This window comes from Melospiza melodia, chromosome 29, assembly GCF_035770615.1.
Source record: "Melospiza melodia melodia isolate bMelMel2 chromosome 29, bMelMel2.pri, whole genome shotgun sequence".
Classification (NCBI taxonomy): domain Eukaryota; kingdom Metazoa; phylum Chordata; class Aves; order Passeriformes; family Passerellidae; genus Melospiza; species Melospiza melodia.
The window spans coordinates 3819183-3832853 of NC_086222.1; the positions used below are offsets into that span (position 1 = coordinate 3819183).

At 50.1% G+C, this 13671-nt stretch overlaps 1 protein-coding gene across 6 annotated transcripts in view; it reads left to right on the forward strand.

Moving 5' to 3' along the window:
* The window catches only part of GRAMD1B (GRAM domain containing 1B), a 124836-nt gene extending 111167 nt beyond the window's left edge, over window positions 1-13669 (forward strand). For all 6 annotated transcript variants that reach the window (XM_063178252.1, XM_063178253.1, XM_063178256.1 and 3 more), the window contains 5 exons: window positions 1015-1218; window positions 1339-1429; window positions 4664-4771; window positions 5592-5709; window positions 7038-13669. In XM_063178252.1, coding sequence (XP_063034322.1) covers window positions 1015-1218; window positions 1339-1429; window positions 4664-4771; window positions 5592-5709; window positions 7038-7127 — 611 coding nt within the window. In that variant the 3' untranslated portion in view covers window positions 7128-13669. The remainder of the gene's footprint in view (window positions 1-1014; window positions 1219-1338; window positions 1430-4663; window positions 4772-5591; window positions 5710-7037) is intronic.
* Window positions 13670-13671: the final 2 nt, after the last annotated feature.

Below are 13671 nucleotides of genomic sequence, written 5' to 3' on the forward strand. Positions count from 1 at the left end.
TTTGGGGGCAGATTTTGGTAAAAGGTGCGAGGAATGTGGAGCACAAATCTCTCAGGCTCTGCCAGCTGCTTTGGCCCAGCTGATGCCTTTTTGGGGCTACTTTAAAACAGTGGCCAAGCAAAATTAAGAGACTGAAAAGCAGTTCTGTTTATTGAAGGGCCTTCAGGTACATCTAGGGCAGACAAAACCCACCCAAAAATGGACAATGGGTCCTGGGTTTCACACTTTCATAAGTTTGGTCCATTTGCATTTTGGGGGTGAATCTGCCAATTCCAGCTTCAGCTAATGAAGTGATTGACCCCAAGTTTGCCGTCCCCAACTCCCTTTTGTTTCCATCTCTGGGCCCTGAGGCAGTGAGGTGTCCTTGATTGCCAGGCCTGGAGAGGAATTGTTGTGTCTGCCCCAAATGGGGAAGCAGCAGCTCCCACTGTGTGTGGAGTTTGGAGTTACACACTAAAGAACTGCAGGATTACAAATAGATGAAAAATATCAAATCTAAAATTATAAGGCATCACAGCAGAGGTGTTAAACCTTTCTCTCTCATCCAAATGCTCCCCCTGGTGCTGCAGAGAGCGAGCTGACCAGAACAGATCAAGTGTCCTTCATTGCCAGGAGAGGAATGTTTGTGTCTTCCCAAAATGGGAGAGCAGCAGCTCCCACTGTGTGTGGAGTTCCACACTAAAGAACTACAGAGTTACAAATAGATGGAAAATATTAAAGCTAAACTCCTAAGGCATCTCAGCAGATGGGTTAAACCTTTCTCTCTCTATGAAATGCTCCCCCTTGATGCTGCAGAGAGTGAGCTGACCAAAACAGATCAAGTGTCCTTGATTGCCAGGCCTGGAGAGGAATTCTTGTGTCTGCCCTGAATGGGAGAGCCAGCTCACACTGGTTGTGGAGTTACACACTAAAGAACTGCAAATATGTGAAAAATATAAATCTAAAATCCTAGGGCATCACAGCAGATGGGTTAACCCTTTCTCTCTCTCCCAAATGCTCCCCCTGGTGCTGCAGAGAGTGAGCTGACCAAAACAGAGAGCACGTACCTGGCTGAGGTGCACAGACAATCCCCCAAAGAGAAGGTGAGCAAGCAATCCACGGTGCGGCGGCGGAAACGCGCCCACGCCCACCTGAGGGTGCCACACCTGGAGGAGGTGCTCAGCCCCGTGACCACCCCCACAGATGAGGAGGTCGCCCATCGAATCAAGCACGTGGCAGGTGAGCAGGGCACAGGCAGGGGTTTGCTCACAGAGGGGAGTGTTGGGGTTGTTGGGGTGGGTAGAGGATCAGGGGTTCCTTTCCCTGTTCCCCATCCCAAATGCATCCCCGTCTCCTCAGGTTCCACTCAGACGCGGCACATCCCTGAGGAGAGCCCCAGTGGCTTCCACCTGCAGAGTGTCTCCAAGCTGCTCCTTGTCATCAGCTTTGTGTAAGTGAGGATTTTTTTCTGCTCTCCTCCCCAGCCAACATTAAACAGCTTTTGTTTATCTGTGCTCCTGGAGTTCTGTGCTCCCTCCTCTCCTTTCCCCTGAGTTTTGCCCTTGTTTTAGCCAAACTCTGATCTGGGAGTCCTAAAGGCAGGGCTGGGACCTGTCTGGGACAGAGGCAGATGTGCAAGGAGAGAAATCAGTACCTACAAGAGGAGAAACCCAACAAGTATAAGCATTTTATTTATTTATTTTTACATCTTATTATTATTATCTTTACATCTCATTATTATCATTTTTACATCTTATTATTTATTTATTTTTACATCTTATTTATTATTACATCTTTTACATTTCATTTATTTTTTTTTTTTACATTTTATTTATTTATTTTTACATCAGGGATGATTTTTACTGACACACAGAAACTCTGTGTGTGTGTGGGGGGGTAATTTAAAACAAGTGATTTAATTGCTGACACACCAGCTGCTATGAGGGACATTGTGCAGAGCTCTCTGGGAGTCACTGGGCTCAGTGTCTGTGAGGATTCTGTCACATCTGGTCAGGTAAAACCTTTTCATGTCTGGTGCTGGGCAGTGATTTTGATGAGAAGCACAGCCAGAAAGCAGCTGGACCCTTGAGAGATGATTTCTGCACAATAAGTAAAGAAGCAGCTGAAGCACGAGGGAGTGGAGTGATTTCATCAGCTCAGCAGCAGGAATTGTTTGCTTTGGGTCTTTCCTGCCGCACCTTTCAGGGCTGGTGGGCTTGGACTGGGATGTGCTCTCCAAGTGAGCTGGGAATGGGCTCCTCACGTCCCTGTAACTCAATTTAATACCCAAACTCACTGTTTTTATTGTTCCTTTGCCCTCGGGCTCACAGCAGGCTTCATTTGGTGCTGCAGTGCTCCCTGGGCAGGGGCTGTGGGGCAGAACAGCCTAAAGCGGTGATCCAGGCTTTCCTGACTTGGGCTCAGCTTTCCTAACTTGGGCTCAGCTTTTGCTTAAGCTCCACCTGCCTTTCAGAGAGGTGGGAGAAGCTGGGAATTCAGGGCTGAAATGGAGCTCAAGTTGAGCTCCTTTCTGTGTTCCCTGCTCCCAGAGGGGACACAGATGCCGAGGTTTGCAGCCAGTGGTAAATGAGGTGGGGTAAGGTGCTGCCATGATGAGAACACAGCACAGAGGTACCCAGGCTTTGTGCCAGGCTCCTGCCAGCTTCACTTGGGTCACAGAGCCCTCTGTGGTGTTTCCAGAATATTTCTCTGGCCCATTGCCATCCTCCTGACTGGACTGGTGATAGTGGGCCATTCTTCCAGCAAAATAACTGCACTATGCAGAGCCAGGCACCGGGCTGGCATTTGGGAATCTCTTCCTGGGCAGGAGCAGAAATGCCCCCCTGAGTGGTGGGGGGTGACAGGAGCTGGGCAGGGCACGGCTGGGGTGCTCCCAGTGCTGGGGTGGGAATGGGGAAGGGAGGATGTGAACACTCTGTGTGTTGTGGTGGAGTTTGCAGGGGTCCCAGGACGAGGGAAGAGATGAGAATTTTGGCTCCATATTTCAGAAGGCTGGTTTATTATTTTGTGATATATATTATATTAAAAGAAAACGATATATTAAAACTATACTAAAAGAACAGAAGAAATTATTTCATCAGAAGACTAGCAAGGAATAGAAAAGAAAAAGAATGATAACAAAAGCTCCTGACTCTCAGAGAATCCAAGCCAGCTGACTGTGTTTGGCCATTAATTAAAAACAACCACATGAGACCAATCACAGATGCACCTGTTGCATTCCACAGCAGCAGACAACCATTGTTTTTCTTTTCCTCTGAGGCTTCTCAGCTTCTCAGGAGAAAAATATTAGCAAAGGGATTTTTCAGAAAATATCAGGGCAACAGTGTGTGTGTGTCAGTGCCTGCACTGGGAAGGGAGAAGTCTGGATGTGAACACTCTGTGTGTTGTGGTGGGTTTTGCAGGAGTCCCAGGACGAGGGAAGAGATGAGAATCTTGACTCCATGTTTCAGAAGGCTGATTTATTATTTCATGATGTTAAATATTATATTTTAAAATATTTATTTAAGATATATTTTAAAATACTAAATTTATAAAATATATTAAAAGAAAATGCTTTAAATAAAACTAAAAGAAAATGCTTTAAATAAAATTAAAAGAAAGCTTTTTCTTCTCAGGAGAAAAATCCTGGCAAAGGGATTTTTCAGAAAATGTGATGGGGACAGTGTGTGCGTGTCAGTGGAATGGGGAATGCTGGATGTGAGCACTGTGAGTGTGTCAGTGCCTCACTGAGGATGGGGTGAGCACTGTGAGTGTGTCAGTGCCTCACTGAGGATGGGGAATGCTGGATGTGAGCACTGTGAGTGTGTCAGTGCCTCACTGCAATGGGGAATGCTGGATGTGAGCAGTGTGAGTGTGTCAGTGCCTCACTGAGGATGGGGAAGGCTGGATGTGAGCACTGTGAGTGTGTCAGTGCCTCACTGAGGATGGGGAAGGCTGGATGTGAGCAGTGTGAGTGTGTCAGTGCCTCACTGGGAATGCTGGATGTGAGCACTGTGAGTGTGTCAGTGCCTCACTGAGGATGGGGAAGGCTGGATGTGAGCACTGTGAGTGTGTCAGTGCCTCACTGGGAATGCTGGATGTGAGCAGTGTGAGTGTGTCAGTGCCTCACTGCAATGGGGAATGCTGGATGTGAGCAGTGTGAGTGTGTCAGTGCCTGCACAGCCACCTGCTGTCCCCAGGAGCTCAGCTGTGCTGAGGGAGCTTCACCAGCCAGTGCAGGCTCACGGATCCCTGTCTGTCCTTCCTTCTCTCCCCCCTGCTCCTTTCCCCTGCGCTGTCTGAGCCTCCCCCTCCCAGCCCAGTTTGTGTCTCTCTGTTTCTAACCTGCAGCTGCTCCGTCTTTTCTCTTGCCTGCTCCCATTAGGATCTGTTTCAGGTACTGTCTCTCTCTTTTTTTACCTCTTTACTCTCCCATCTCCCTCCCTTTCTCTGCATTCAGCACATCCACTCACCCAGCCTGTTCTGTCTGTCTGTCTGTCCTCCTGGCTCACACATTTCTTCCACAAGGTGAAGTTTGGGCTGCTCACTCAGATTAAATCCCCATTCACAGCATGGACTGAGCTCAGACACCTTCCTCAGGGCTGGGTGTCTGTCCCAGGTGCTCCTGGCAGGCAGTGGGCTGTGAGATGCTCCTGAAGTGCCTTTTTTCTTGCTTTTTTTGCAGTCTGGTGCTGCTGGTCATTCTCAACATGATGCTGTTCTACAAGCTCTGGATGTTGGAGTACACCACGCAGACGCTGACGGCGTGGCAGGGCCTGAGGCTGCAGGAGAGGTACAGCCACCCCTCTGGTGCTCTTGGTGATTTTTAGACTACTACAGTAGTTTACTATTTATTAGTATTTAAGTATTTAATTGTCTTATATCCTGGTTGCACAGTGAGATGTGCAAGTGCTGGATTGGGTCACACTTTCAGTTCATTGCAAGCCCTGAATGGACCCAGGAGGAGCTGGACAGTGATGTTGTCTGGTAGATAAATTTGAGACTGATGGAAGAGCTGCACTCAAGTTATCTTATATATCCATATCTATATCTTATATCTATACCTGCACATCCAGAGGGGCTGGGAACACAAACCCTGTGAGGAACCCCTGAGGGAGCTGGGGGTGCTCAGCCTGGAGAAAAGGAGACTCAGGGGTGCCCCCATCACTCTCACAGCTCCTGAAAGGTGCCTGTGCTCAGCTGGGGCTGGGCTCTTTCTCCAGAGCACACAGCCTCCAGCTGCACCAAGGGAAATACAGGTTGGACAGCAGGAAAAAGTTTTTACAAAAAGGGTGATAAAGTTCTGGAATGTTCTGCCCGGGGAGGTGGTGGAGTCACCATGCCTGAGTGTAAATTCTGTGCTTACATACTATTGTACTAGTCTAAAAAGCACCAAGAGCAACAGAGAAAGATAAATCAAAAAAGATAAATTCAAAAGTATAAAACCAGCCTGGGTGTGGCACTGGGTGCCAGGTTTTAGTTGAGGGGTTGGGGCTGGGTTGGACTCGATGATCTTGAAGGTCTCTTCCAACCTGGTGATTCTGTGATTGTGTGAAAGAGAAATCTCTGTACAAAGTGTGATTTTCTGAGCCTTGCCTGTGTTTCTGTGGCAGGTTACCCCAGTCTCAGACAGAGTGGGCCCAGTTGCTGGAGTCCCAGCAGAAGTACCACGACTCCGAGCTGCAGAAATGGCGCGAGATCATCAAATCCTCTGTGATGCTCCTGGACCAGGTGAGACTGCCCAGCTGCAGGCAGGGCTGTGCCCAGGGTGTCCCTGTGTCCTCCCAGTGCTGCTCGCCATCCTTCAGCACCTCCTGCTGCCCCCACAGCCCCTCAGGTGTGCCAGCTCCTTTAGACCCATCTCCTGCTGCTGGTGGGTGCCACAGGGCTGTCAGGGGCTGCTCTGTCCCATCAGAGGGGTCCATGCACACCAGGGTGAGAACCCTACAGGGCCAAAAACCTCACGTGGGCACTTCTGGTATCTAATCTGTCATCCCAGTTTGGAGAACAAACTGGTTTGAGCTGAACCCTGGATTTGTGTGCAGCTTTCAGGGAGGAAGGGGACAAAAATTTCATAGCGTGAGTCCAGGAATTTCAGGGTGTGCTCCCTAAAAAGCACGCAGGGCTGCTGAGAGCATCTTCCTTATAAATCCAGGAATTTCAGGGTATGATCCCTAAAAAACACACAGGGCTGCTGAGAGCATCTTCCTTATAAATCCAGGAATTTCAGGGTGTGCTCCCTAAAAAACACACAGGGCTGCTGAAAACACAGCCAGAAATGAGAGCTGCTCCCTCATAAGTGCAGAAATTTCAGGGTGTGCTCCCTAAAAAGCACACAGGGCTGCTGAGAGCATCTTCCTTATAAATCCAGGAATTTCAGGGTGTGCTCCCTGAAAAGCACACAGGGCTGCTGAGAGCTGCTTCCTCATAAGCCCAGGAATATCAGGGTGTGCTCCCTAAAAAGCACAGAGAGCTGCTGAAAACACAGCCTAGAAATTAAAGCTGCTTCCTTATAAATCCAGGAATTTGAGGGTGTGCTCCCCAAAAAGCACACAGGGCTGCTGAAAACACAGTGCAGAAATTAAAGCTGCTTCCTCATAAGTCTGGGAATTTCAGGGTGTGTTCCCTAAAAAGCACACAGGGCTGCTGAAAACACAGGCCAGAAATGAGAGCTGTTCCCTCACAAGTCCCTAAATCTGAGCTGCTTTCCCCTGAGAGAAAATTTAGGGAATGCTGATCCATGTCCTTATCAGACAGTTCAGCAGCTCACCTGGATGTAGATAAGGACAAATTTGAGCCTCCTCAGCACTGTCTCGGTGGTCACACAGGAGTTTATTCTTAACCTCTTAGTTCTGCTCACCCCTTCTGGAAAATGGTGCTCCATATTCCCAGTTCCAGCCCTGATTCTCTCCCCTCAGTTTGGGGTTTTAAATGGGCCTGACTCCCACTCTCAAAATCACAATTATGGTATCAATACTTGGAAAAAAAGGAAAACAAGGAAATTCCCGAGTTGTCTCCTCCAGGGTAGCACCACAGTGGAGAAATCTCTTCTTTTGCAGATGAAGGATTCTCTCATAAACCTCCAGAATGGAATCGGGTCCAGGGACTTTGGGTCAGATCCAGAGGAGAAAAGGAAACGTTTCCATTGACAGGCAGGAATGCAGGAGGCCAGAGGACGGTGTGCAATATGTGTAAATAGGATATATAAATATATATATAAATATATATATATATATACAGATATAAATATATATATTATATACAGATTTTAAGAGAAAAAAAAAGAAAAAAAACCAAGAAAAAAAAAAAGCCTAAAGAGGGGAAGGAGTGACCTCCAACACTGGCTGAACTGGAGGGGCTCTGGGAGTGTGGGGTGTGTGTGTGAGGGAGGGCTGTGCTCTCCCAGCACTGGGGTGTGCTTAGGGCAGTGCCCAGCTCTGCTCCCTGAGCCCGTGCACTGCTCCTCTGTAATATTGCTGTCTGTCTGTCTGTCTGTCTGTCCTGTTTCTGTTGTCTCAAAGGGAAGCATCAGTGTGAGTGCCCCCCATCCCCTCCCTGTGCATGGAGCTCCCTGCTTTGCTCTGCTGTCCCCCAAGGGGACACTGTCACCCCCTCACCTGCTGGCACACAGGGTTGGCACTGCTGCCAGTGCTGGCAAAGCTGCTTTGGAGAGCAGGGGGAGCTGCTGTGGCTCTCTGGAGGGCAGAGCCCCCTGGCAGGATTTTGGAATTTGCTGTCAGGCTGGCTCAGAGAGCAGAGCACAGAGCTGCAATCCCTTCCACAACCCCCCTGTGCTGCTCCTGCCCCCCAGGTGAGTGTGACAGTGTGACAGTGTCCCCTTTACCTGTGCTCTGCCACCCCTGTGCTGCAGGTCTGCATCGGCGCTGGAATCACCACCCAGATTTAAACACAAAACCAAAATTAGGATGGATTTGCACACACTCCCACCACCCAGCTCAGCAAATCTCTCTCCTCTTTGTTCACCCAGCCCTTGTCTTGTTAAATCTTGTTAAATCTGGAAAAAAAGGGGGAAAAACAACAGCTTCCTTTCCTTGCCTGGGATAAATTCACATAATTGTATCTATGCAGCAACAGCCATCACTGTGCACATTTATGTGGCTGCATCTGTGGAGCAACAAGGCTTCCAAAAATCCAGGAGAGGTCAGGAAGGGCCACAGGGAGCAAGGGAGGGCAGGAAAAAGGGTCCATCGGAGGGTGGCAGGGCAGAGCTGGCTGTGAGGCACACACACCAGCCCTGGAGGGCAGCCAGGTGCTGGAGCTGCACTCACAAACAGCCAAATGTTCATTTTGTGCTCTTCTGGGGGAGAATTCCAGACTCCATTAGCAGCCAGGTGGGGAAGAGGGGCAGCTTGGCTGTGTGTGCAATGCACAAACTCCACAGGGACTGCAGTGGGGGTGAGGCTGCTTCTTGGAGGGTTTCATAAAGGATTTGGCCTCTTCCCCAGCCAAGTGGATGAGGGGAATGTGATTTTTCCACCTTCTGAGTGGCAGGAGGGAGGCAGCTGCACATCCCCAGTGTGGAGATGGTGCAGGTGTGACTCCTCCAGGATGAATAATTGGTCTCACACCCTTCTGTAGCACAGAATATCCTCAGTGCAGCCTGAGGAAAACCCTCCGAGCTCCCCCTTCCCAATGGATGCAGGAGTAACCTGCTGATTCCTCCCCATGCCCCACACCAGATCCCATGTGCAGGAGCATGGATGGAGCCAGCCCATCAAAAGGACATTTCAGACATTGTGACAGCAAGCACCAGCTGGGGAAAACCAGACAGTAATGGCTATTTATGACTATTTATTTAATTTAATGCTGCTGACTACTGTACTGCTCCCTGGCTTCTCTCCCAGGGAGGCTGCTGAAATGGCTGCTGTACCATGGAATTGAGGTGCTAGGGCCTGGGGAGGGATTCCTGGGGCTCATTTTCCCCACTGTGACTTGCCAGACTGCCCCAGAGTCCCCCTTTCCCCACCCTCACAATTACCAAGCACACAGGATCCCCCTGCTGCTGCGATTTCCCTCTGCTGGAACTGAATTCCAAGCTCCAAGCAGGAGACACAGAGGAAGCCCTGGGATCCAGGAGAGAGCACACTGAAAGGGGAACCTGGAATGGGGGTCTCCTCCAACTGGAGACAGAGAAATCAGAGATAGATGCTGCTGATCAGTGTTTGCTGCTCACATTCTCTCTGTTAGGGAGGCAAGGAATCCTTTTTCTCACCCTAAATCCTTCCTCCTGTGCAGATTTCCACTGCAGGCTCAGGATGTTCCCTCAGGCTGGGCCCCAGAGACAGAACTAATTAAAATCACTGTTTAAAATCACTGTTTAAAATCACTGTTTAAAGCTCTGTTAATCAGGCCGGGCAGCTGTAGCAATCCCAACACTGATATTTGTCCTACCTGCACATTAAAATGTTTTTTTTTTTTAATTGTTTGTCACCTATCCTGGCACTCAGCAATGTGAAATCCTTCAGTGGGAGCACAAGGGCACCAAGCAGAACCTGCCCTTCACACTGAGGGAGGTTTCTCTTTGGGGCTTTAGGGATTTTAGTTTTTTTCCAGTTATTTCTTTTTCCCACTTGGCAGCCTTGGAGTTGGATGGGATTCACAATCTTGTTTTGCCTCTTAGTCTCTCACAGTAGTGATAAAAGGGGAAAAGCAAGGTCTTAAAGCACTGAGGGTGAGGGTTTAGAGAAAACCTTGGAGTTTTCAGTTCCTCTGGAGAGCTGGGACAGGAATCAGCTGCCCCTGAGCAGCCCCAGCTGACATTAACTCCCAGGTCCATTCCTGCTGGAGCCAATTCTGGATTCCATTCCCTGGAGGGATCAGTGACACTTTCTAGGAGTGGGAGGCCTGGGTGATGTTACAGAGGGTGCTGCTTCCCCAGCTCTCACACCAGGCAGGGTTTGGCTTCTCCCCCTGCTCACCCACCACAAACCCCCCTGGATTCTTTCCAGGTGCATTTCCCCTCCCAGCCTGACCCTTGCACCTGCACAGCTGTGGGGTTTGGTTTGCAGGAGCTGAACAACCACCAAAACAGGGATTATTTTTTATTATTTTTATTTTTTAAAAGGCATTTCCCCAGCCAGGCATGCACAAGCAATGCCAACAGCTTGTAGGCTAATTCCTGCTAAGGAAGATGCTTTCGGTTTGATTTGCAGGAGCTGAACAACCACCAAAACAGGGAATTTTAAAATTATTTTCATTTTTAAAAGGCATTTCCCCAGCCAGGCATGCACAAGCAATGCCAACAGCTTGTAGCCTAATTCCTGCTAAGGAAGATTCTTCCTGTTGGGAGAAGGAGGCTCTGATCCACCAGTTTGTGACACAAACCTTGGCACAGCCTCACCCCTGATAAATGCACACCTTATCTCAGCTTATCTTAGAGCTCTGGCAGCTGGATTTGAGCCCTGGATCAGTGCAACCAGGCATTTCCTGAGTGGATACCAGAGGTTTCTGCCTGTGCAGCCTCTGAGGGACCAAACACCAGGTGATTCCAGGTGGAGCTGCCCAAGGCAGGGGCAGAGAGTGAGTATGGGAAAATAAAAGGCAGAGAGGCATTTGCAGTGGAAGGAGTTGCTGCGGGTTGACAGATAATGAGGTGTTGGGTGCTCTGCACTCCAGGCACTCCTCAGTCACCAAACTGTGCTGCGAGCTCAAACTGAGTGATCCTGGCTTGTGTCTGAGCCCTCCCTGCCTCCCTGGAGTCCTTTGGGAGAGGAGAGGAGAGACACAAAGCCTTTGCTGTCCCCTGAGCTGCCCGTGTGACACAGAGGCTGCATTTACACCTCTGGCTGCTGGATAATTCTAAACCAGAAACTTTAGGCACAGGAAATGTCTCCAGTGCAGTGTGACCCTGGGCTGGCAGAGGAAAGGTCTCAGAGCACAAGGCTTTGCTGGATTTGGAGCCCTGAAGGCACAAAGCTGCCGCTGAGATAACAGGGCATGTATTCCCCTCTAGGAATGCTAATCCTGGAATGCTAATCCTTGTCCTTATCAGACAGCTTCAGCAGCTCACCTGGGTGTAGATAAGGACAGATTTTCAGCCTCCTTGGCTCTTCAGCACTGTCCTGACAGTGACATAAGAGTCTGTTCTTACCTTTATGAAACAAGGTGGAAATTTCTTCTCCAGCAAGTGGCTGGAGACGCTTTGGGTCAGGGTACCGGAGACCTTTTGTGTTTGCTCTGGTGTGCTGCAGCAGCTGTTCTCCCCAGGAGCACAGAAACAAACTCCTGGTGTACAGCTGGAACTGTCTGCTGCCACATTCCACAGAAAATCAGTCTTAAAATCACCGTTGAAAGCAGCAGTGCCTGGCTCAGGGGGGCAGCTCTGTCCTGTGTGCCCAGGCAGCTGCTGCCACCCCCAGCTCTTGGCAGATGAGTGCTTTGTGCACTGCCTGCTCAGCTCCAAGGGGCTCTGCCCACGGATCTCACCGACACAGCCCATGGCACAGCCCCCTGGGCTCTGGATTTGTCCTTTCAGCCTCAGCACCACTTAAAATACCTGGCAGGGGCTTGCTTAAAACACAGCTCAGTACAGAGACTCTGGGACCAAAGCTCCTGAGGGAAATGGCTCACAGGGCACCTGTGCCAGGGTGGTTCCTGTGCTGATTTTCTGTCTATTCCCCCACTGGACATGGTTGGAGCTCTGTGGCTCACAGAGCACCTGTGCCAGGGTAGCTCCTGTGTTCTCTGGTTTCTGTGGCTCACACAACACTTGTACCAGGGTGATTCCTGTGCTGATTTTCCAGCCATTTCCCCACTGGACATGCTTTGATATCTGTGGCTCACAAAACACCTGTGCCAGGGTGGCTCCTGTGCTGATTTTCAGTCTGTTCCCCACTGGACATGGTTGGAGCTCTGTGGCTCACTGAACCCTGTACCAGGGTGATTCACAGAATCACAGTGGCTCACAGAACACCTGTGTCAGGGTGGTTCCTGTGCTGATTTTCAGTCTGTTCCCCACTGGAGATGCTTTGAGCTCTGTGGCTTACAGAGCACCTGTGCCAGGAGGGTTCCTGTGCTCTCTGAGCTCACAGAACACCTGTGCCAGGGTGGCTCCTGTGCTGATTTTCAGTCTGTTCCCCACTGGATATGTTCTGTGTCTCACAGAACATCTGTGCCAGGGTGATTCCTGTGCTCTCTGAGCACTGTGGCTCACAGAACACCTGTGCCAGGGTGATTCACAGAATCACAGTGGCTCACAGAACACTGCCAGGGTGGCTCCTGTGCTGATTTTCAGTCTGTTCCCCACTGGACATGCTCTGATTTCTGTGGCTCACAGAACACCTGTGCCAGGGTGGCTCCTGTGCTGATTTTCAGTCTGTTCCCCACCAGACACGCTGTGATCTCTGTGCTCTGCAGTCTCTCCATCACGAGTCTCTCTGTGCCATAAATCCTCTCTTTTCCCACATGTGCACACTGGCCAAACACTCTCGTGTCTTGGGTGACTGTGATCGAGGCCATTCCCTGATCTTGGCAGCCAGCATGGGCTTCTCTTAGCATGGATCCATGGCATGCCATGACCCCCTCCTCTCCCACACGTTTTGCAGTGCTTGCTCTGGCTTCTCCCTGTCCCCTCCCACCTCTGCTGCTGGACAATCATTACCTGTGTCATAGATGGTCTGACCTGGTGCTGTCCCTGCCTGCCTTCCCCTCCTGCAGTCTGTATGCTCTTCAAGTGAATGTGTTTTATTTTATTTTATTTTATTTTTTTTTTTTCAGTAGGGAAAAGGACTTCCTTCTGCTGAAGGAGTTATATTTGCACATGGCTCGGGGAGGTTCCTCCTCTGGCCGTTTCTGTTACCTCACTCATTTAGGCCAATTCCATTGCTAACGTTCAAGGCCACCTTCCCTGACCCCAAACCCTGAGAGTAGGTAGGGAATGAACCCCGATGTGGAGCTGCCCAGTGGAATTGGGATTTGGGGGAGCAGCTGATACAGCTCCATCCAGCAGGGAGCTGGAGCCTGTGCCATGCACGTCATCCCCATCTCCACATCCCCACCTCCTGGGAAATGGCCCTTGGAGAGCAGGGATGGAGGCACCAACCTGGCTCTGGGCTGGATGTGGAGGGAGGGAAGAGCAGCAGAGCAGTGGCAGCACCACAACCTCCCAGGGGCAGCCTGGGACGTCACCATTCCTGTGGGATTTCATCTCCCACCAGTGCTCCAGGGCTGGAGAAAGCTGCTAAAACCCTGGGGCGCGTTCTCCCCTCCTGGGTTTTGTTCTCCCTACCTGGGTTTTGTTCCCCCCACCTGGGTTTTGTCCTCCCACCCTGCTCCTGTAGTTCCTGGGATGATGAACGAGGCTCTGCTCTCCTCGGCACAGCACAGGAGCAGCTCCTACAACCACCACAGGCACTGCATCCCTGCTGGAATGCCCTCCAGAAGCAGGGGGCTGCTGGCTGAGGTGACTCTGGGGTGGGTGGGGGAAGGATTGTGGGTTTGTTTTAGGACTTGTCCCGACTCTGTCAGAAACTTTGCGCTGTGCGCAAAACCAAAAAAAAAAAAACAAAAAAAAAACAATAAAAAGAAACGAAAACAAAAACCAACCCGCGGTTCAAAGTGATACTGGAACGTGCTGGAATGTAGGAATTGTACAGGCTCTGCAGCCAAACTCTGTGTAAGTAGTTAGTACCATGGAAGTACGGTATCAATTAAAAAATCTATCCAACAACCAGC